General features: G+C 42.4%; 1 protein-coding gene across 1 annotated transcript in view; it reads right to left on the bottom strand.

Annotated features, from left to right (window-relative positions):
* LOC110504539 (cholecystokinin receptor-like) overlaps positions 1-7,200 on the bottom strand; it is a 41,057-nt gene extending 33,857 nt beyond the window's left edge. Inside the window, exon 1 of the mRNA XM_036975022.1 lies at positions 7,038-7,200. Within this exon, the coding sequence (XP_036830917.1) occupies positions 7,038-7,200 (163 nt within the window). The remainder of the gene's footprint in view (positions 1-7,037) is intronic.
* Between the last annotated feature and the right edge of the window lie 17,190 nt (positions 7,201-24,390).

Here is a 24,390-nt window from a genome sequence, read left to right as displayed (position 1 = left end):
ACTAACTGCCTTGTTCAAGGGCAGAACAATAGATCGTTTGCCTCGTCAGCTCCGGGAATCGAACTGGCAACCTTCCAGTTACTGGCCCAATGCGCTAAACACCGGGACACCGGCCACCCTATCACCCTCCAAACACTGAAATGGCACCCTACTCCCTACACAGTGCACTACTTTTGACCAGGGCCCATAGAGCTTTATATAGCGAACAGGGTGCCATTTGGAACCTAGGAGGATTCTACTTGTGACCGATAACCTGTCTTTGGCACTGTCTCTATCCTGTCTTTGGCACTGTCTCTAGTCTGTCTTTGGCACTGTCTCTAGCCTGTCTTTGGCACTGTCTCTAGCCTGTCTTTGGCACTGTCTCTAGCCTGCTTTGGCACTGTCTCTAGCCTGTCTTTGGCACTGTCTCTAGTCTGTCTTTGGCACTGTCTCTAGCCTGTCTTTGGCACTGTCTCTAGTCTGTCTTTGGCACTGTCTCTAGCCTGCTTTGGCACTGTCTCTAGCCTGTCTTTGGCACTGTCCCTAGCCTGTCTTTGGCACTGTCTCTAGTCTGTCTTTGGTACCATCTCTAGCTTGTCTTTGTCACTATCTCTAGTCTGTCTTTGGTACCATCTCTAGCTTGTCTTTGTCACTATCTCTAGCCTGTCTTTGTCACTGCTTGTCACATCCACCTTATTACCACATATACTGCACAATGGGCTATAAGAATAAACATTACTCTTTAGCAATATAAGTGCACTGGGGCAGCAGACACTTTTTACTGGGATACGTTTTATTAGTTTAATAAAAAATGTACCACAGGGATCATCTATCATCCAGCCTACTTTACAATGTCATAAGCATGATACGACAGGTGACAACTGTCAAGCACTTCCATAAGAGATAATATCACTTTATGACCTGCTATAAGACTGTCACATTGTATGTTGTGATGTACTGCAGCTAGTGAGAAGGGTTTCCAGACGACCTGAGTTGCTGTGTTATAGCCGTGTTAGATGACTTGTCAGGAGTTACGTCTTTTGATATGATAGCTCATGCTGTTGCAGCACCTAGTCATGCATGATGGGAGGAGTTACCTTAGCACAAACCAGGCTCAACTGCATTTCAACTCCAATGATTCACAAAATGTATTGAAATTTCATTCATTTATTTCATAATCTGATTTGAAAACAAATGATAATTTGCAGTCAAATTAATTTTCAATTTCTCACCTGAATTGACTGAATTGAAATGGAATCCATCCCAGCCCTGCAAAAAAGAGTTTAAATCAAGTATGACTGTCTGCTTCACAATGACAAGAGGGCTTGAAGCATGTGGGAGTCATCTGAGTCTGTTAGAGCTGAACCTCTAGTCCTCTGGTCAAGGAGGCTTGGCTTGCTAAGAAATCACTCAACCCTCTATGTGATTCCACCAGCATACAGCACTGTCTGTTTGTCTGCCTGCCTACTTCAGTCTACTGCTCTATAAATACCAGAATACACAGGGACAAAGAGAAAGTGAGAGAAACAGAGAAATTAGAGTGGTTGAGTGAGAAAGTGAGCAAGTGTTAGGGTGACTGAGTGACTAAAGATGATGGCAGCAGCTGCGGTCTTGGATATTCCCCATCAGTGAGTGCGTGTGTCAGATAATGTGTGTGATTCTGAGGGGCATGCTAAATATAGTGTGTGTTACATACAGGGCAGTGAAGGGCCTCCTCAGGCTTAAGACTCTCCCGTCTCCGTACACAGCCTTAGTTTGTACCAACTGCTGTTGTTGACAGAGTGCTGGTCAAACACACTGTTACGTTCCCCAGTTTATGTGTTGTAGTTTGTGTATTTTCATGTGTTTTATTTCAGGAAATGGCTTCCTGAAATCCCTCAAGCAGCTGATTGGTCGACTCCAGGGCTAATTGGAGAGCTGACCCCGCCCCCTCGTCAAGACACAGCTGTCTCCAGTTACACATTCATTCTGAAGCTATATAAAAGCCAGTGTTCTGTTCAGGAGAGAGACATTTGCTGGGAGGTCATTGCAGAGCGATTGATTGTGATAGAGAGATTTTTGCTGGAGGTTGATTTGCTGGGAGTTCATTGCTGGGAAGTGGTATGTTCTGTGAGTTTGTTGCTCAGGTAGAGCTTAGTTGATGTCCTTTGTTTCTTAGTTTGTTTGTGAAATTGTTTAATATTCTGTTTCCTTTGTTCCCAGGGGGGAAGGGGCAGGCACCTTGGGAGTGCTTAGGCAAGAGGCCCGCGGGCATACATATACCCGTAGTATATTCACTGTCTAGGCACACTAGGTAAGACCTGGGCGGACCACCCCCTGTATTTTGGTTAGGGCACCAGGTGGTGCTAAATTAGGTAAAAGTGGTTAGGCAGGTAAGATAGGAGAGGGGGGGCTTTGAGATTTACTTTCTTTGCTTTGGTTCCGTCCAGCCCCTTTTCCCCATATTACCGTGTAAAGGAATAAAGTCCTTGTAAACGGTACCACCTTCTGTCTGTTGTCATCCTTACTCGCACCTACAGTCCATACCTTTTTCGCTTCACGGAGAGTTTAGTTGTAGCAGGGTGTTGCGTTCCCTCTTCATAGAGGCGTGCGTAAAACACACATCACAACACACACACACCACACTACATACACACACACACACTTCCTGAAGGGCCGCCCCCAGGTGGTAAGGGTAGGTAACAACACATCCGCCACCCTGATCCTCAACACAGGGGCCCCTCAGGGGTGCGTGCTCAGTCCCCTCCTGTACTCCCTGTTCACTCGTGATTGCACGGCCAGGCACGACTCCAACACCATTAAGTTTGCCGATGACACAACAGTGGTAGGCCTGATCACCGACAATGACAAGACAGCCTATAGAGACCTGGCCATGTGGTGCCAGGACAACAACCTCTCCCTCAACGTGATCAAGACAAAGGAGATGATTGTGGACTACAGGAAAAATAGGACCGAGCATGCCCACATTCTCATCGAGGCTGCAGTGGAGCAGGTTGAGAGCTTCAAGTTCCTTGGTTTCCACATCACCAACAAACTAGCATGGTTCAAGCTTGAGGTCGACCAAATATGATTTTTCAACACCAATACTGATTATTGGAGGAGCAAAAAAAGCAGATACCAAATAATATATATTTATTTATAATAATGACAATTTTAACTTAATTTAATACAATAACATCTATTTAGTCTAAAATGAAACATGTTCAATTTGGTTTAAATATTGCAAAAACACAGTGTTGGAGAAGAAAGTAAAAGTGCAATATGTGCCATGTAAAAAAGCTAGCGTTTAAGGTCCTTGCTCAAAACGTGAGAACTAATGAAAGCTGGTTGTTCAATATTCCCAGTTAAGAAGTTATAGGTTGTAGTTATTATAGGAATTATGACGCGTCTACTATTTCTCTCTATACCATTTGTATTTATGGTGTTCATGTTATGTTTATGGTTAGCTACATTTGTGCAAAGATTGTGGGTTTTTTGGCAATGCGTTTTTGTTAAAACATTACCCGTTTGGCGAAGTTGAAGTAGGCTGTGATTCGATGATAAATTAACAGGCACCTCATTGATTATATGCAACGCAGGACAAGCTACTTAACCTAGTAATATCATCAACCATGTGTAGTTAATCACTAGTTATGAGAAGATTGATTGTTTTTTATGAGATAAGTTTAATGCTAGGTAGCAACATACCTTGGCTCCTTGCAGCCACAAGGTCTGTTTGACGCTGCATTTGCTTAACAGGTGGTCAGCCTGCCACACAGTTTCCTCATGGATTGCAATGTAATCTGCCATAATCGTTGTCCAAAAAGCCCGATTACCGATTGTTATGAAAACTTGAAATCGTCCCTAATTAATCAGTCATGCCGATTAATCGGTCGACCTCTAGTCCAAGCACACCAAGACAGCCGTGAAGAGGGCACGACAAAACCTTTTCCCCTTCACGAGACTGAGAAGATTTGGCATGGGTCCTGAGATCCTCAAAAGGTTCTACAGCTGCACCATCGAGAGCATCCTGACTGGTTGCATCACTGCCTGGTATGGTAACTGCTTGGCCCCTGACCGCATTGCAATACAGAGGGTAGTGCGTACGGCCCAGTACATCACTGGGAATAAGCTGCCTGCCATCCAGGACCTCTACACCAGGTGGTGTCAGAGGAAGGCCCTAAATATTGTCAAAGACTCCAGCCACCCTAGTCATAGACTGTTTTCCCTGCTACCACACAGCAAGTGGTACCGGAGTGCCAAGTCTATGTCCAAGAGGCTTCTAAACAGTTTTTATCCCCAAGCAATAACACGAAACACAAACCGGCTGCGCGTGTGCGCCGTGCGCTATCGTGCATAAATTTATTTTGGCCCCCCACACCAAACGCGATCACGACACGCAGGTTAAAATATCTAAACAAACTCTGAACCAATTACATTAATTTGGGGACAGGTCGAAAAGCATTAAACATGTATGGCAATTTAGCTAGTTAGCTTGCACTTGCTAGCTAACATTAATTTGTCCTATTTAGCTAGCTTGCTGTTGCTAGCTAATTTGTCTTGGGATATAAACATTGAGTTGTTATTTTACCTGAAATGCACAAGGTCCTCTACTCCGACAATTAATCCACACATAAAACGGCCAACCAAATCGTTTCTCGTCATCTCTCCTCCTTCCAGGCTTTTTCATCTTTGAACTTACACGGTGATCACATCTAAACTTTCATAGTATTACCACGACATCCAGCAACAGAGTTCTTCTTTCAATCACCCACGTGGGTATAACCAATGAGGAGATGGCACGTGGGTACCTGCTTCTATAAACCAATGAGGAGATGACTTTCAGTGCGATCTGCGTCAGAAATAGGAACGACTTCTATTTTAGCCCTTGGCATCGCAGACGCTCGTTGGCGCGCGCGAGCAGTGTGGGTGCAATAATTGAATAACATGGATTTCTAAATGTATTTTGTGACGCTCGCGCACGCGACATGTCCGGTCTGGTCAGCATGTCAGACTCCCGAACATCCTGAACATCTAAGCAAATTGCTACCAAGACTATTTGCCCCCCTTTTATGACGCTGCTACTCTCTGTTATTATGATCTATGCATAGTCACTTTAATAACTCCTACAAGAACATATTACCTCAACTAATCGATGCCTCTGACATTTTTTAAACTGCATTGTTGGTTAGGGGCTCGTAAGGTAAGCATTTCACTGTAAGGTAACCTGTTGTATTCAGCTCGTGACTAATACAATTTGATTTGATGGGCCAGTTGCATAAAGCCTGGTATCCATGCTGAGTAGATATAGCCTCAAATCAATTAACGATCTGATTCCCAATAATTATTTCTAACCAACATTCCCTCTCCCTTAATCTATTCTGGTTGGTGCGGTGTACAATTCACTTCCACTCCTGTTTGACAAGAAACCATCATGTCCTGATAATACTTGGTTTGTAAGGATAATGGTTTTGTATCACAACCTTATTCGCATGTCAAAATCATTTCTCTGATTACCAACCCGTTTCTCATAGTTATTCAGAGTTAATTTCCATTACGGTACATCAGCATGTCAATATTATTCAATGTTAGAGGGATGGATGGAGGAGCTGGAAGGGAATGCTCTCTTTGGTAAATTCTCTAGCTATCAAATGTCCCGCCACAGTGGAATATCTGATCTGAGAGACGGTCACACACACACACACACACACACACACACACACACACACACACACGCACACACACACACACACACACACACACACACACACATACACACACACACACACACACACACTGCCCTTGCTCTAGACAACGGATCAAAATGAGCGTGGGAAAAAGCCACCTTGTTCGAAGTGGAAAGATACAGCTAGAACATTGAGTTTTCCAGATTGATAAAGTGCCATGCTGACCTTGTGGAGCAGCCACAAAGCTTCAGTCTCCTGACTGCACTGGAGATTGGTTTCATTTAGGCTAAATATTGCAGTAGTAATGTCTGTCAACAATTTCTTTAAGGATGGGTGGTAGTCATGGTTTTAAAGGGGGATAGGGGTGTATTTCCAGGAGTGACGATTTCCTTTCGGAATGAGTGTATTGTTCTCCAGCATTGGGATTCGATGTGACTAGATTGGATACATGAGTGCTTAATGCGCTGTTGCTTTTTCTGCTGCTAAATTAATTAGCTACATCACTGCACACACACTCATACACACACACACACACACACACACATATACATACACACACACACACACACACACACACATATACATGCACACACACACACACACACACACACATATACATGCACATATACATGCACACACACACACACACACACACACACAGAGAGAGAGAGAGAGAGAGAGAGAGACAGAGACACACTGTATGAAAACACACTAGACTAGAGCTATTGTAATTATTTTGTGGAGAAGTCTTAGCATCTGCACTCGGGTTGACCTACAATTCTTAGAAAGATAGGGGACATTGATTACTGTAGCAATCATTATGTTCCAGCCCTTTTAAATGTTATTAATTGCAACCAATTCATTATTCTATTATATATAATTTGATTTATTAAATACATTTATGGAATAGCATCATGGAAACATTTGCATTTGTACTTCGCATGTAATAGTGATTAACTTTTTTGTAAAATTGTTTTGTTTTGTCTCAGGCTCGGATTAACTACGATATTTGGATTGGGCCTATTGATAAACGATATATCAAGGAATCTGTAGTTTGAGCGCCTATTGCTGGTGAACTGGATTTTGTGTCAGATTGACGAAAATGAAAAGGTTTTTCAAATCAAACTGTAGGCCTATTGGTCGCGTAAACAGTGTAGCAGATGTTATAGGAGGTGCAGCGAAATGCTTGTGTTACCAGCTCCCAACAATGCAGTAAACATGTCATACAAGTACATAAATAATAATAAACAACTAGAAACAAGAAAATCACGAATGTCAGGACGAATCCAGTTAACAAACCAAAACACTGCTTTTGTGTATCGTTTTTTCCGTATTTGGTCACTTAATTTAGGTTTATGAATAAACATAAATATAGGTGGCCCGGCTCCTCACCTTTCTGTTTGACATGCTGCGGTTTGAGCACCACGGACTCGTTTCCACAGGTGGTGATGTTTGTGAGTCCCAGACTGACGTTCATTGTTCTGTTTGACGCAGCGCCTTGCGCTCCCACACACTCCAAGAACGTAGAGGTCTCGTTCAGTGTTCGTAAATCCATTTAGAGAGTTAAAGAAAAATGTCAGAAGTGCACATTATATTCGTGCTATGTGCGAGCATCTGCTTTGGTCAAATGACTGCGTCCATAGAAATCCACCAAAATATTTTTAAGTGGTCTAATTCTTTCCCAAAATTATCCAACCAAATGATTGCTTACTTTGTCTGTAGATGTTCCAAAGTATATTTCCTACTTTACCCATTGATTGGGCATCCTTGAAGTTTCCAGTTGACAGTTTTCACCCCGGAGTTGAAAGGATCTCTGCTTTGCTGTAGTTTCGGGGATCCCACCTTTCTGCTGCGCCTCGTTGGTGACTGTGGCTCGGACTACAGCGGTGAGGTTATGGGGGACAGCTGAGTGCGTGGGAAGGTGGGGGGAGTAGTTTGTGGGTGGGGGTGCTGCGTTTGGATGCAGTGGTGGATACAGCATTTTTTTTTAAATTGACGGCACAGAAGATGTCTGTATTTGTCGCTAATACTGGACCAGTAAAGCACTACTTGTGTGTGAGAAAAAAAGAACTACATGTATTTGAGTGTTTGCCAGCTTTTGTAATTTGAGTCTGATAATTATCTGTACAAAACAGTTAATCTGATAATATGTGTGGAATATAAAAATACCTTCTTGAATATATGTTTTCCAGTTTTAAAAAAATACTTTGCAAATGCATCTGATTTCAATGTGAAAGCTATAATGGTCTAGTCATTCCTTTTCCATAGACACTCTTAACCAGAGCAACATATAGTAGTGAGTGCATACATTTTCCGTACTGGTCCCCATGGGAATTAAACCCACAACCCTAGCATTGCAAGGGCCATACTCTACCAACTAAGCCAGATCATCACACAACCACTTTGTCTCAATGTACTCAATTACTGTATTGTGCATTGTTTTTCTTTATGGTGATGAAAAGTCTACAAACGTAGATTACCAGCAAATGTACAATACCATAATGTACATTTGTGGTTTGTACGGATGGTAAATGAATACTGCACAAAAAGTGGTTGTTTTCCATGTTATTGGATCAAGAACAACATCTAATTGATGTGGATGTTTTGTGTCTTTGACCATAACTTTGCACCTTTTGATGTACATGTTTGAGGATAGGATTGTGTTCTTTCTGGATCCCATTAGCCAGCAGCATACCACCCTGCATACCACTGCTGGCTTGCTTCTGAAGCTAAGCAGGGTAGGTCGTGGTCAGTTCCTGGATGGGAGGCCAGATGCTGTTGGAGGGCCAGTAGGAGGCACTCTTTCCTTTGGCCTAAATAAATATATCCCAGTGATTGGGGTTAATGCCCTGTGTAGGGTAGGGTGTCCTGACTCTCTGAGGTCATTAAAGACCCAATGGCACTTATTGTAGGGGTGTTAACCCCAGTGTCCTGGCTAAAGTCCTAATCTGGCCCTCAAACCATCACGGTCACCTAATAATCCCCAGTTTACAATTGTCTCATTTCTCCCCTGTAACTATTCCCCAGGTCATGGCTGCAAATGAGAATGTGTTCTCAGTCAACTTATCTGGTAAAAGAACAGATAAATAATTAGAATGACAATCCCAGAAAAATGTACAGCCTTACAACTATTGAATCCTGCAAGATACGGTTCTTAATTATACTGTTTTGCCTGTGCTACAGATGTCTACAGTGCCTTGCGAAAGTATTCGGCCCCCTTGAACTTTGCGACCTTTTGCCACATTTCAGGCTTCAAACATAAAGATATAAAACTGTATTTTTTTGTGAAGAATCAACAACAAGTGGGACACAATCATGAAGTGGAACGACATTTATTGGATATTTCAAACTTTTTTAACAAATCAAAAACTGAAAAATTGGGCGTGCAAAATTATTCAGCCCCTTTACTTTCAGTGCAGCAAACTCTCTCCAGAAGTTCAGTGAGGATCTCTGAATGATCCAATGTTGACCTAAATGACTAATGATGATAAATACAATCCACCTGTGTGTAATCAAGTCTCCGTATAAATGCACCTGCACTGTGATAGTCTCAGAGGTCCGTTAAAAGCGCAGAGAGCATCATGAAGAACAAGGAACACACCAGGCAGGTCCGAGATACTGTTGTGAAGAAGTTTAAAGCCGGATTTGGATACAAAAAGATTTCCCAAGCTTTAAACATCCCAAGGAGCACTGTGCAAGCGATAATATTGAAATGGAAGGAGTATCAGACCACTGCAAATCTACCAAGACCTGGCCGTCCCTCTAAACTTTCAGCTCATACAAGGAGAAGACTGATCAGAGATGCAGCCAAGAGGCCCATGATCACTCTGGATGAACTGCAGAGATCTACAGCTGAGGTGGGAGACTCTGTCCATAGGACAACAATCAGTCGTATATTGCACAAATCTGGCCTTTATGGAAGAGTGGCAAGAAGAAAGCCATTTCTTAAAGATATCCATAAAAAGTGTTGTTTAAAGTTTGCCACAAGCCACCTGGGAGACACACCAAACATGTGGAAGAAGGTGCTCTGGTCAGATGAAACCAAAATTGAACTTTTTGGCAACAATGCAAAACGTTATGTTTGGCGTAAAAGCAACACAGCTGAACACACCATCCCCACTGTCAAACATGGTGGTGGCAGCATCATGGTTTGGGCCTGCTTTTCTTCAGCAGGGACAGGGAAGATGGTTAAAATTGATGGGAAGATGGATGGAGCCAAATACAGGACCATTCTGGAAGAAAACCTGATGGAGTCTGCAAAAGACCTGAGACTGGGACGGAGATTTGTCTTCCAACAAGACAATCCAAAACATAAAGCAAAATCTACAATGGAATGGTTCAAAAATAAACATATCCAGGTGTTAGAATGGCCAAGTCAAAGTCCAGACCTGAATCCAATCGAGAATCTGTGGAAAGACTGAAAACTGCTGTTCACAAATGCTCTCCATCCAACCTCACTGAGCTCGAGCTGTTTTGCAAGGAGGAATGGGAAAAAATGTCAGTCTCTCGATATGCAAAAATGATAGAGACATACCCCAAGCGACTTACACCTTTAATCGCAGCAAATGGTGGCGCTACAAAGTATTAACTTAAGGGGGCTGAATAATTTTGCACGCCCAATTTTTCAGTTTTTGATTTGTTAAAAAAGTTTGAAATATCCAATAAATGTTGTTCCATTACATGATTGTGTCCCACTTGTTGTTGATTCTTCACAAAAAAATACAGTTTTATATCTTTATGTTTGAAGCCTGAAATGTGGCAAAAGATCGCAAAGTTCAAGGGGGCCGAATACTTTCTCAAGGCACTGTATATCGGTCTTCTAACACAAGTAAAGGCCCAGTGCACTACTTTTGTGAGAAAAACAACTCATCAATCAATCAAATGTATTTATAAAGCCCTTTTTACATCAGCAGATGTCACAAAGTGCTATGCAGAAACCCAGCCTAAAACCCCAAAAAGCAAGCAATGCAGATGTAGAAGCACAGTGGCTAGGAAAAACTCCCTAGAAAGAAACGTAGAGAGGAACCAGGATCTGAGGGGCGGCCAGTCCTCTTCTGGCTGTGTCGGGTGGAGATTATAACAGTACATGGCCAAGATGTTCAAATGTTCATAGATGACTAGCAGGGTCAACTAATAATAATCACAGTGGTTGTGACCGTAGTGTACGTGTAGGTATGTACGGCAGGACCTAATCGGAAAGATAAGTAGGAGCAAGCCCATGTAATGCTTTGTAGGTTAGCAGTAAAACCTTGAAATCAGCCCTTGCCTTAACAGGAAGCCAGTGTAGAGAGGCTAGCATTGGAGTAATATGATCACAGTTTTTGGTTCTAGTCAAGATTCTAGCAGCTGTGTTTAGCACCCCCTCTCTCTAACTCTCACCTAAATCCAGGTTTTGTTATATCAGGTCATACATTCCTGGAAGAGACTCTCGCCACAGGCGTATCTGTTTTTATGTCCCCCGCGTGTAGGTAATATAATGCTAGCAAAGAGTATGCCGAATGGGTTAATGTGAGACGTCAACGTCACTACTAAACCCCCTTTCCATGTTGTATGGAATCCTTTGTGCTCTGGGAACAGTAGAAGAATAGCTAGCTGGCATGAGACGCTACAGCTAACAAAGGAATAGCAGCCATTTTGTTTTCCTGTGTCACTGCCTAACACTTCCGCCTTGGGCGACGGAAGAGTTCCGCCATTGTACTTCCGTTCAAGTTGAGCTTTGTGCGATCATTGACCCCTGGTGGTGAAGAATCGCCAGTACATTTCTTAATCAACAATTAGTTAGGTGACACCCAAACGTGGATCACGTTTAACAAGTGGTTACTTATGATATCCAGCCAATCGCAATTGATTGGATATCGATGTCTCATTCAATTGAACTAATAAGTAAAATTGCCAGATTTACCTTTTCAGGTGGATCTTTTAAATAATATCAAAATTGATTGGTTTTCTACAATGAGACAACTTAATCTTTTACAATATTAACCTAGATGAACCAACCTCTCAGGTTAATTAAAGTTTAATTTCCAAATAGTCTATACAGGTTTGATTTATCATTAACATTGATTAAGTCAGTAAAATGTGCTTATTCAGGACTACCCAGTACTGAATGAAGTCCCGACTCCAGCAGGTATCCCATGTGGCTGCGGCCAAAGGGAGAAGTGAACCTAGTGGAGAATGTACCATAACATTTGCTCAACTGGTTACACTTATGATAATCCAGACAATCTCAGTTGATTGGATATCATCGTATCAATCAATTAAAATAAATAAATTGTTGAACATACCTTTTCGGGTTCTTCCAAATAAATGAGACATTATAAACTTAACAATATTAACTTAAATGAATTAACTTCTCAGGTTAATTCAAGTTTAAATTCCGAGATAGCCTATCCAGTTATGGTTAATCATTATCATTGACTAATCAATTCAATTTGCTTTGAAAATGAATTCACATTTCCAACTTTCTTTCTTTATTATAATGACAATTATTTTTATTGGTATGTAACTGTTATGAAAGTTTGTCCGTTTTGTTTTGTATTTAAACGCCACTTTAAATGTGTACATGACACTGCAACAAAATGTCCCCATGGGGACAATAAAGTCAGTAAAGTAAAGTACTGATGGTTCATTAAAGCCTATAATACATTACAAACGTTGTTGCAGCTTCCAACGTATCCAAAACCAAAAGTTTGGAAAAATAGGAAATAGGAAACTTTTTTTTTCTCTCCTCTCAAATGTTCTGCAAGCTATCAAGCTAATTAGTGAAACCTCACCAATAAAAGGACTGATCTCTGACCTCAGCAGTGATACTAACTATACCATTAGCGGAAAAAAAGTAGAATTCGGAGACAAACGCCCTCCAAAATCAACCATTGGACTCAGGCCTTGTAAAGGTTCTCTCCAGTTTAGCCCTGATGTCTTGCCATCCAAGATTGGCATCGCTCCAAAACTGCAGTGCACAGATGAAGCACAAGCATCTCCAGTCTTCGAGGGCCTGATTGGTGTCACACTTTTTCTCCATCCCTAGTAAACACAGCTAATTAATCAAATTGCATTCTAAACTGAAGATCATGATTAGGTGATAATTTTTTTTAAAAATTGTTTTATTTATGTTATTTTGCCAGGTATGTTGAGAACACATTCTCATTTAAAGCAACGACCTGGGTAATAGTTACAGGGGAGAGAAGGGTGATGAATGAGCCAATTGTAAACTGGGGATTATTAGGTGACCGTGATGGTTTGAGGGCCAGATTGGGAATTTAGCCAGGACACCGGGGTTAACACCCCTACTCTTACGATAAGTGCCATGGGATCTTTAATGACCTCAGAGAGTTAGGACACCCGTTTAATGTCCCATCCAAAAGACAGCACCCTACACAGGGCAGTGTCCCCAACCACTGCCATGGGGCATTGGGACATTTTTATTTTTTTAGACCAGAGGAAAGAGTGCCTCCTACTGGCCCTCCAACACCACTTCTAGCAGCATCTGGTCTCCCATCCAGGAACTGACCAGGACCAACCCTGCTTAGCTTCAGAAGCAAGCCAGCAGTGGTATGCAGGGTGGTATGGTGCTGGAATTATTGGAGTCGGGTGTGTTAGCTGGGGTTGGGGCAAAACTGTGACACCAATCAGGCCCTCGAGGACTGGAATTGCCCATCCCTGACATAAAGGGACAGCTGGAGAGAACAGGGAAACTGATGACAAATGCAGAAAAGGGAAAAATTCTGCTAGCCATCGAACTGCAATTGAAAAGTGAACAATTAAACGTAATTGCAAAAACTTATGACAATGAACAAGAACAACCTCTTCAACAAAATCGTCTTCTACAGGAACAAAATCGCATTCTACAGGAACAACTCAATTTAGCCAAAACTAAATAAGATGATGTCCACGCCAAACTAGATAAATCTGAAGAGTTATCTACAGACAGGAGCGCTCAACTTGATAACATGCATGCAGTTTTGTTGAACACTACTCAAAGTAACAATGTTCTACTCAACATGCTGCAGACCAAAGACGATCAGTTAATGAACACAATGACTAAGTTGGATGACAGGTCAGCAGAACTCATTGAAGTCACTGACCAAATTACTGATAAGAGAACTCAGGTGACGAACTCAAGCAACCGGAGTGCGGTATTCAAAGGAGTGAAGACGATAGAAGGTTTCAGACTTTGCCTCCCTCATGTGTCCCTCAGTCTTCTCATCTTGGCCATTCGGCACTGAGTAATATGGCGCCTCATCTCCAACAAAGCCAAAGCTTGGCTTCTCCTCTTGGCCTTTCGGCCCCAATTTCCCCACAGGCCATCCCTCTCCACCTGCTTGGCGCTGAACACTAACAAACTCGTCAAGAATTTTCACTTTTGACCCCGTTCTAGGTCAGCCAAACGATACTGAGACGTTCCTAGCTGACATAAAGGCATTGGATGGCTACCCGAACTTTACGGGTTCTGACAGGGTATACCTGTTGAAGCGAACGTTGAATAGACGTGACGAAGTTCATTCGTCTACAACAGAAACACATGCTTAACGACTACTATAAACTTGCCAGAACTTAGAAATTAGAATTCAGTGGTTCTGCGACTCACAAACACGATAGTTCACTGGCTAACACTGTCAAACAAGCTCAGAATGAACACCCCTAAGCTTCTTCACTGAAACAGGAATGAAAGAGCTGTTACCATTCAAACAAATGTTTCTGTCGAACATGTATCCCATCTTCATTACCTACTTGAGCCCTACAGCCCACATTGGTTTCCCTATCTTACAACTCAGAGAGCTTGCAAGCACAGCTTTTGAGGCATCAAAAGCTGACAACGCTAAGAGCCCTGACCACTCAGTTTTGAAGTTTGTTCAGGAGCACTCTCTCCAGTTAGAGTGTGCATTATCAGATATTGGAGCGTTGAGAGATGACACACAACAACAGTTTCTACCATGAAACCACGATTCCAATAACCACCGCGATCAAAATAACTGAAGTACGTCGCCATCGAAACGACTACCGCTACAATTGACCTGTTCGCTACGTTCCTGCACCCAACCCTCACAAAGTGTCAAAGCACAAGGGTAACAAAGGGTTAAAGGATGATAACAACTTAGACCAATGTTCTCTAGAAGTTCCACTAGGTGAAGAACTAAAGCAAGAAAAATGTGAGGATAGGGTAAAAGATAAGTCACAAGGACTAGACGGGGAATTATCGGACACCAGGTTTCGCAGGAATTAACACGCTTAGCAAGGACATTAAAATTAAAATTTCTACCGCTCTCACTCGAGACCCTATGCAGAGCCCACTTGATCAAGAAACAAGCCCACTTTGTCTATAGACTCTGATACAAAGGTTGCGAAGAAAAAGATCAAAATCTTTGTTAAAGCCCACTCAAAATCTGAAAAGTCAATCTGCTTTCACCTTGAACAGAAATGGCACATCATGTTGTTTGCGAACGACCACTCCACTTTGTGCCGAATATGTCCACTAAACGTGACTCTAAATGGCCATACCTGGAAACAGTTCTGGAGTGCTGCTTAACTTGTTACGGAGGTGGTCCCTGCACAGGGACAGCTCAGCGGAAATTTCAGAGCGCCACCTATAGTACTCGAGTATAGTACTCGATAAATCTCAAACTTTCATAAAAATACACATGCAAGGTACTGAATTAAAGCTACACTCTTTGTGAATCTATCCACCAAGTCAGATTTGTAAAATGCTTTTCGGCAAAAGCATGAGAAGCTATTATCTGATAGCATGCACTCCCCCAAAATACCAGCACAACAGTAAACAACAGATTTTGCGGTAGCCGGCGCTACCCAAAACGCATAAATAAAATATAAAACATTCATTACCTTGGACGAGCTTCTTTGTTGGCACTCCTATATGTCCCATAAACATCACAATTGGGTCTTTTTCCCGATTAAATCCGTCATTGTATACCCAAAATGTCATTTGCTGAAGGCCAGTCTGATGCTGCAAAAAGCCCATTTACAAGACGCAACGTCACTTTTTAAAATTACAAAAGTCGCCTATAAACTTTTACAAATCACTTCAAACGACTTTTCTAAACCAACCAGTCATGCTGAAACTACACTTCCAGGACGTATCACTCATTCACCCTGTGTATGTTACCAGCCCAGAATCCGATCCAATGAAATATTACGATATCTCGACACATTCCATCAGCAAACCTGATTGACCATTCTTTTCATGATTTCGAGCCAGCTGTCTCTGTGAATGAGCAACTTCCCAGCAATACTGTTGCTGTGATGAACTTCTCTTGCCCTTCAGACACTTCCGCATACACGGCAGTCATCTGAGCAATAAAAGCATCAACGCGCGGAGTGCACTGCGCTTCTGATGATACCCCTTCTGCTTTGTGGGGGACTGTCACCCCTTACAATGACACTAATGGCGTCAGTCCCGCAACTGACCCGATGACTCCGACTGGTGAAACACTTTGCGATATCACAGACAGAAATCCTCTTCTCAGTTCGCAGGTACTAAAGAGGTTGCCACATGCGGACGTGGTGGTAACTGACATGCCTCGACAGCCACTGTGTGTTTTGTAGCACAAACACCAGGAGATTTGGTTGATAGTTTAGTTTTAAAACCACAATTCCAATAACCACTGCGCTCAAAATAACTAAAGTATGTCGCCATCGAAACGACTACCGCTACAATTGACCTGTTTGCTACGTTCCTGCACACAACACACACAAAGTGTCAGAGCACAGCAACTGACCCGATGACTCCCACTGGTGAAACACTTTGCAATATCACAGACAGATATCCTCGTCTCAGTTTGCAGGAACCTCTTGGTTCTTTCCCTGGGAATGTGCACTTATGTAAGCATGAATGCACACGTACAAAGGAACATTTAATGAGGATTTAAGGTTCAAACAAAATACCAGCGTTAGTAAAGTTAAAAATGTACTCTGACGCCTTTGACTCTTCAGCTACAGTACTCACCAGTTTCTCCACAGAGGTCCATAGGTCATCCCTGTAGACTTCCCGAAGCTGGTTCCTTGCAGCTGTAGACTCATCATGTAGTTATCAACTTAGGATAGTGCCCTAAACAACACATCGCAAATTAGGAACACCCTAGATATGACATTAGACAATGCCATGATAGGGTCATTTTGCCAGGACCTAGGACGTATATAGAATACAGTCCAAATGGATGATTAAGGTGTGATAACTATATTTTGTATATATTTTGTTTATGCTTTCATTCCTTTTCATTTAATTTCTTCTGACACTTAGGAAGTGATAGAGCCATAAACAAGTTTCCCATACAACCATCACTCAGTGCCACAACGCTGCTCATTTGGGAAGAAATGTAATTATATATTTTGTGATTGTGTGTGCGTTGTTAACTGCCCTGATCTTCCAGTCTGGACAACCCGACGACAGGCCCGGAATGGCGATCCCAATCCGGACATCCACTGACCATTTTTGTGGCGGCCTGTTCCATTGGCAGAAATCCTACACGGGTCAACCACCAGAGGGGGACTGGAACGGCGATTACCAATGGGACATCCACCGCCCATCCTTGTGTTGGACTGCTCCGCTTTCAGAGAGCCTACCAAGGTAAACCACCAGAGGGGGACCATAACGGTATCACCAACCAGGACATCCCCTGGCCATTCCTGTGGTACTTTGCAGCTTCCAGGAAACCTACCAGGTAAACCACTAGAGAGGGACGGCAACGGTGATCTCAAACCAGACATCCACTGCCCATCCTAGTGGTGGACTACTCCGCGTTCAGGTCAACCACCAGAGGGGGACTGCAATGATTATCTACAACCAGGACATCCCTTGGTCATTATTTTATGTTGGTTTGCAACTTGTAGGATAATCACAAGATTTAAACCACCAGAGCGGAACTGTCATGACATGGGCCTTTCTGGGTATAGATCATGGACCTCCCCTTCTCTCTCTCTCCTAAACCCAGGTTTTGTTATCTCAAGTCATAAATTCCTGGCAGAGACTCTCTCCCCCTGGTCATGCAAAAAGAGCACAGAGAGAGAACAAAGGAGTTCACTTGGCCAAACTTCTAAATCCCCAAAATGGGAGAATTAAACAATCTCTACTTTTGAGAATGTGGGAAGGGTCTATGGACACTTATGGTACAGTTATGACTAGTGTGTTTCATTTGGTGATCTCATGAAGGACATGAAACACACATAACTGTATCTCTTAAAGTGTACATTTCCCAGCTTTCAGGTTTACATCTAAACATTGTGAAACGTATGTGATTAAACCTGAAACTATTTGTGAAAAGATGTAATGTTAACCTTCAAAATGAGAGTATGGATTTTCATATAAAGATTAACTAGTCAGTGGCCACGCCCACGTGAGCATAGACATTACGTAGGCGTAATGGACCGCCCTTCTCTACTGAAACGCATAAAACCCACTCCTAATAAAATTCACACCAGACCACGCAAACCCCGGTGTAAGCTAGGTTGCAAATGGTTGAATTTCTAAGACCAAAACATGCCGGGTGATGCTGGTGTGTGAAGTGGTTTAATCTACAACTCTACCAAAGGACAGACTATACCACATGGAAATGGTTCAACTATACACGGCTGGAAATGGTTCAACTCTGAGACTATCGATCACTACAGAATAAGAGCAAATCTTAGACCTATAATTACTAGTCTGCATCTAGACCTTACGTAAACCTAGGATGAGAACACCGACACCCGCCGAAGCATCTATTCTTTGAGAACATTTCTGAATGGTACTCTGAAGTATCCATTCTAACCATGTACAACGAGGAAAGACTTTGTGACTACAATGAAAGTTAACCAGAGACTCTGATGAACCTTGCAGGACGATCAACGATTCCAACAGAGAAGACAACAAACACATACGGGCGTAAACATAATTATAAACTGTGTGTGGTGAATCCATGTCTTTCCCGCTCTTTCTTAGTCCCACCCCTTTCCTTTTGTCTACTAAGCTGTCATATCGGTTTAGCCCACTAGGGACTTTTCTGTCATTGTTAGTAACCAATATCTACTGTTTGTTTGTTATGTATTTCTGTGATTATTTAGTTAGTAAATAAATTATTAAGACAATTTGTATATTGCTGAGTCATAATTTATGCTAGGGTTTGTGCAGATAACCAAGAATGTTATGACATTCAGATGAGACTGATAGAAGGTAAAGAATAATTAATGATTGACTGCTATTGAGAGATAGCTCTATATCAACTAATGAGTCTGTGGTGCCCTGGATTCCTAATAAGTTAGTAATTGCCTGATTCATCTAATCAAATAATTCAACTTTAGGTAATCGATTTGAAAATAGCATGTCATCTCATTTAACCATAGTACAGACACGACATGTCTGAAACACAGGCTTCCAGGGTGGGCAATTTTGGGGCTTCACCATGTTTCATAGAAATGTACAGCTCTGTATCGTCTGCATAGTGATGAAAGTTAACATTTTGTTTCCGAATAACATCACCAAGAGATAAAATATATAGTGAAAACAATAGTGGTCCTAAAACAGAACCTTGACAAAACACTGAAATTTACATTTGATTTGTCAGAGGACAAACCATTCACAGAGACAAACTGATATCTTTCCGACAGATAAGATCTAAACCAGGCTAGAACTTGTCCGTGTAGACCAATTTGGGATTCCAATCTCTCCAAAAGAATGTGGTTATTGATGGTATCAAAAGCAGCACTGAGGTCTAGGAGCACGAGGACAGATGGAGAGCATTGGTCTGACGCCATTAAAAGGTAATTTACCACCTTTATGAGTGCAGTCTCAGTGCTATGATGGGGTTTAAAACCAGACTGAAGCGTTTCGTATATATTGTTTGTCTTCAGGAAGGCAGTGAGTTGCTGGGCAACAGCTTTTTCAAAAACTGTTGAGAGGAATGGGAGATTCAATATAGGCCAATCATTTTTTTAATTTTTTGGGTCAAGGTTTGGCTGTTTCAAGAGAGGTTTTATTACTGCCACTTTTAGTGAGTTTGGTACACATCTGGTGGATAGGGAGCTGTTTATTATGTTCATCATAGGAGGTTGAAGCACAGGGAGCATCTCTTTCAGTAGTGTAGTTGGAATAGGGTCCAGTATGCAGCTTGAAGGTTTAGAGGCCATGACAATTTTCATCAATGTGTTAATTATATATTGTATAAAAAAACCTGTCTCTCCCCTGATCCCAGGTCCTGGCAGTGTTGTGCAGACTCATGAAAACTGAGCTTTGGAGAAATACGCAGATTTAAAGAGGAGTTCATGAATTGATCACTGCTGAAGAGAAAGCCATCCTCTCTTGCGGAATGCTGATTTTTAGTTAGCTTTGTGACAGCAACAAAAATAAAATAATAAGATGATCGAGCGGCAGTCAGTGCTCTTCGATACTGCACGGTACTGTCATTCCAAGCTAATCAGAAGACTTCCAGTTTGGTGCAGCGCCATTTCCGTTCCAATTTTCTGGAAGCTTGCTTCAGGACTCTGGTATTTTCTGTATACCAGAGAGCTAGTTTCTTATAACAAATGTTTTTTTGTTTTCAGGGGCGCTACTGCATCTAGGGTATTACACAAGGTTAAATTAAGTTCCTCAGTTAGGTAGTTATACCGATTTTTGTACTCTGACATCCTTGGGTAGGTGGAGGGAGTCTGGAAGGGCATCTAGGAATATTTGGGTTGTCCGAGAATTTATAGCACGGCCTTTGATGATCCTTGGTTGGGGTCTAAGCAAATTATTTGTTGTGATTGCAAACTTAATAAAATGGTGGTCCGATAGTCCAGGATTATGAGGAAAAACATTAAGATCCACAACATTTATTCCACGGGACAAAACTAGGTCCAGAGTATGACTGTGGCCATGAGTAGATCCGGAGACATGTTGAACAAAACCCACTGAGTCGATGATTGGCTCTGAAAGCCTTTTGGAGTGGGTCTGTGGACTTTTACATGTGAATATTAAAGTCACCAAAAACGTTATCTGCCATGACTACAAGGTCCGATATGAATTGAGGGAACTCGGTGAGAAATGCTGTATATAGCCCAGGAGGCCTGTCAACAGTAGCTATAAAAAGTGATTTGAGTAGGCTGCATAGATTTCATGACTAGAAGCGGAAAAGACGAAAATGCAGTCATTTGTTTTTTTGTTATTTGAAATTTGCTTTCGTAAATGTTAACAACACCTCCACCTTTGCGGGATACGTGAGAGATATGGTCACTAATGTAACCAGGAGGTGAGGCCTCATTTAACACGGTTTAAGCTATGTTTCAGTCAGGCCAATCACATCAACATTATGATCAGTGATTAATTCATTGACTATAACTGCCTTGGAAGTGAGGTATCTTACATTACGTAGCCCTATTTTGAGATGTGAGATATCACAATCTCTTTAAATAATGACAGGACTGGAGGAGGTCTTTATTCCAGTGAGATTGCTAGAGCGTACACCGCCATGTTTAGTTTTGCCCAACCTAGATCGAGGAACAGACACGGTCTCAATGAGGATTGCTGAGCTGACTATACTGACTGTGCTAGTGGCAGACTCCACTAAGCTGGCAAGATGGCTAACAGCTTGGTGCCTGGTCTGCACTCTATCTCATTGTGGGGCTAGGGGAGTTAGAGCCCTGTCTATGTTCATAGATAAGATGAGAGCACTCCTCCAGCTAGGATGGAGTCTGTCACTCCTCAGCAGGCCAGGCTTGGTCCTGTTTGTGGGTGAGTCCCAGAAAGAGGGCCAATTCCCTACAAATTCTATCTTTTGGGAGGGGCAGAAAACAGTTCTCAACCAGTGATTGAGTTGTGATAATGCTGTAGAGCTCATCACTCCCCCTAACTGGGAAGGGGGCCAGAGACAATTACTCGATGCCGACACATCTTTCTAGCTGATTTACACGCTGAAGCTATGTTGCGCTTGGTGACCTCTGACTGTTTCATCCTAACATTGTTGGTGCCGACATGGATAACAATATCTCTATACTCTCTACACTCGCTAGTTTTAGCCTTAGCCAGCACCATCTTCAGATTAGTCTTAACCTCGGTAGCCCTGCCCCCTGGATGATTATTTTAAAGTCTAATACGTCTAATGGAGTCGCCAATGACTAGGGTTTTTAATTTGTCAGAGCTAATGGTGGGAGGCTTTGGCGTCTCAGACCCCGTAACGGGTAGAGGAGAGACCAGAGAAGGCTACAGCATTTCCTTTCAGAAGCCATGAGAAAATTATCCGTCTGTGGGGACTGTGCGAGGGGATTTCTACTACTATCTGTACATATTAGTGGCACAGACGCTGTTTCATCCTTTCCTACACTTAAATGACCCTTGCCTAACTATTGTGTCTGAAGCTGGGCTTGCAGCACGGCTCTGCTCACCATAAGGCGATCGTTCTCCTGTACATTATGAGTACAGCGACTGCAATTAGAAGGCATAATGTTAATGTTACTATTTATCTTCGGCTGGTGGAGGTCCAGTAGAACCATGTCTAGATAAAGCATCATGTTAATGTTACTATTTATCTTCGGCTGGTGGAGGTCCAGTAGAACCATGTCTAGATAAAGCATCATGTTAATGTTACTACTTATCTTCGGCTGGTGGAGGTCCTGTAGAACCATGTCTAGATAAAGCATCATGTTAATGTTACTATTTATCTTCGGCTGGTGGAGGTCCTGTAGAACCATGTCTAGATAAAGCATCATGTTAATGTTACTACTTATCTTCGGCTGGTGGAGGTCCAGTAGAACCATGTCTAGGTAAAGCATCATGTTAATGTTACTACTTATCTTCGGCTGGTGGAGGTCCTGTAGAACCATGTCTAGATAAAGCATCATGTTAATGTTACTATTTATCTTCGGCTGGTGGAGGTCCAGTAGAACCATGTCTAGATAAAGCGTTCGTGATGAAAAGGTTGAATGAAAAAAGTTGAGCGAGGGAAAAATAAAAATATGAAACGATAATTCAAAAGTAAAAACTGTAACGTTGGCAGGTAGCAAAGTAACGTTAGCAACAAACCGCATAGCAGCACGTAATCAAGTTCACAAGTTGTGGCTGTGAATGACCTAACTGAAAATCTAAAAAAAAAATGTATTCATATTTTTTTTAAATTCATATTTTTCAGTGGGTGCTGCAGCACCCCCAGAACCCCTACTTACACGGCTATGGGAAGTAGGGGATTGGTAGTGGAGTCTGTTTGCAGCCGCGTTTGGGGGTGTAGGATAACGGTCCTCTGACTCAGGTAGAAAGTTATGAATGACAGGTTGAACAGAGCACTACAGTGGCTCCCTCAAGTGGTGAATAAACAAAACACAGTGATTTTACAAGCTCAGATTCCAGAATGTGTCGGCTGTCTACAGGGCTCAATATTGCAGGGCCTTGGTTATCACAATCGACTTCTACTTTATGACTTCAAGAGATCTATATATTGATACTGTAATTTAATCATCTCCCAATGTAGATATGAAACTTGACATAGGTTGTTATTTCATGTGTGAAATGCAGCCGATCCAAATCTCACAGTTTTCACACAATGCTTTTCCCATCAAGGAAGTGGGCCTACACAGATGTTTATCTATTCCATAGATTAGAATGACAATAACAAACTATTGTCATATAGGCTAAGACACATTATTCTATCAACTCACTTCCAATGGAACAAGCTATTTATTTTCTGCATGGCTTCCCTGCACTGTTTCCCTTAAAAGCAGGCAGAGATGAATGGGCCGCTGGATTGGCGGTAACACCTGCTGTATTATAATCAAAGGACCTGTTGTACAGTAGCAGATAGCTGCCTGCTGAGGCGTGTTATTGCTCTGCAGAGAAGGGACTCATCCAAAGGCCTGTGGTGGGGTTATATGAACGCAAACTGCTCTCCCTCAGAGAGAACCATGACTGATTATTACTTCTCCAGACCGCAGAACCAAATCTATCCAAAGCTTTAATTACCCCAGTTCAATATGCAGCCAGTCAATCTGCAGGTGCAATTACCCACATAAACAACCCTATGAGAATGCCAATCAAAGGAGAGAGAAGGAGAGAGAGAGAGAGAGAGAGAGAGAGAGAGAGAGAGGGCTGAGTGCTATTCATCATGGTGTCTCTCTGAGAGGAGTGCTATTCATCATGGTGTCTCTGAGAGGAGTGTTATTCATCATGGTGTCTCTCTGAGAGGAGTGTTATTCATCATGGTGTCTCTCTTGGAGGAGTGTTATTCATCATGGTGTCTCTCTCTCTGGGAGGAGTGTTATTCATCATGGTGTCTCTCTGGGAGGAGTGTTATTCATCATGGTGTCTCTCTGGGAGGAGTGTTATTCATTATGGTCTCTCTGGGAGGAGTGTTATTCCTCATGGTGTCTCTCTGGGAGGAGTGTTAATTATCATGGTCTCTCTCTGGGAGGAGTGTTATTCATCATGGTGTCTCTCTCTCTGGGAGGAGTGTGATTCATCACGGTCTCTCCCTGAGAGGAGTGTTATTCATCATGGTCTCTCTCTGGGAGGAATGTTATTCATCATGGTCTCTCTCTCTCTGAGAGGAGTGTTATTCATCATGGTGTCTCTCTCTCTGGGAGGAGTGTGAATCATCATGGTCTCTCTCTGGGTGGAGTGTTATTCATCATGGTGTCTCTCTCTCTGGGAGGAGTGTGATTCATCACGGTCTCTCTCTGAGAGGAGTGTTATTCATCATGGTCTCTCTCTGGGAGGAATGTTATTCATCATGGTCTCTCTCTCTGAGAGGAGTGTTATTCATCATGGTGTCTCTCTCTCTCTGGGAGGAGTGTG

Source organism: Oncorhynchus mykiss, chromosome 3 (genome assembly GCF_013265735.2).
Source record: "Oncorhynchus mykiss isolate Arlee chromosome 3, USDA_OmykA_1.1, whole genome shotgun sequence".
In the NCBI taxonomy this organism is placed as follows: domain Eukaryota; kingdom Metazoa; phylum Chordata; class Actinopteri; order Salmoniformes; family Salmonidae; genus Oncorhynchus; species Oncorhynchus mykiss.
This window is presented reverse-complemented; position numbering and strand designations above follow the sequence as displayed.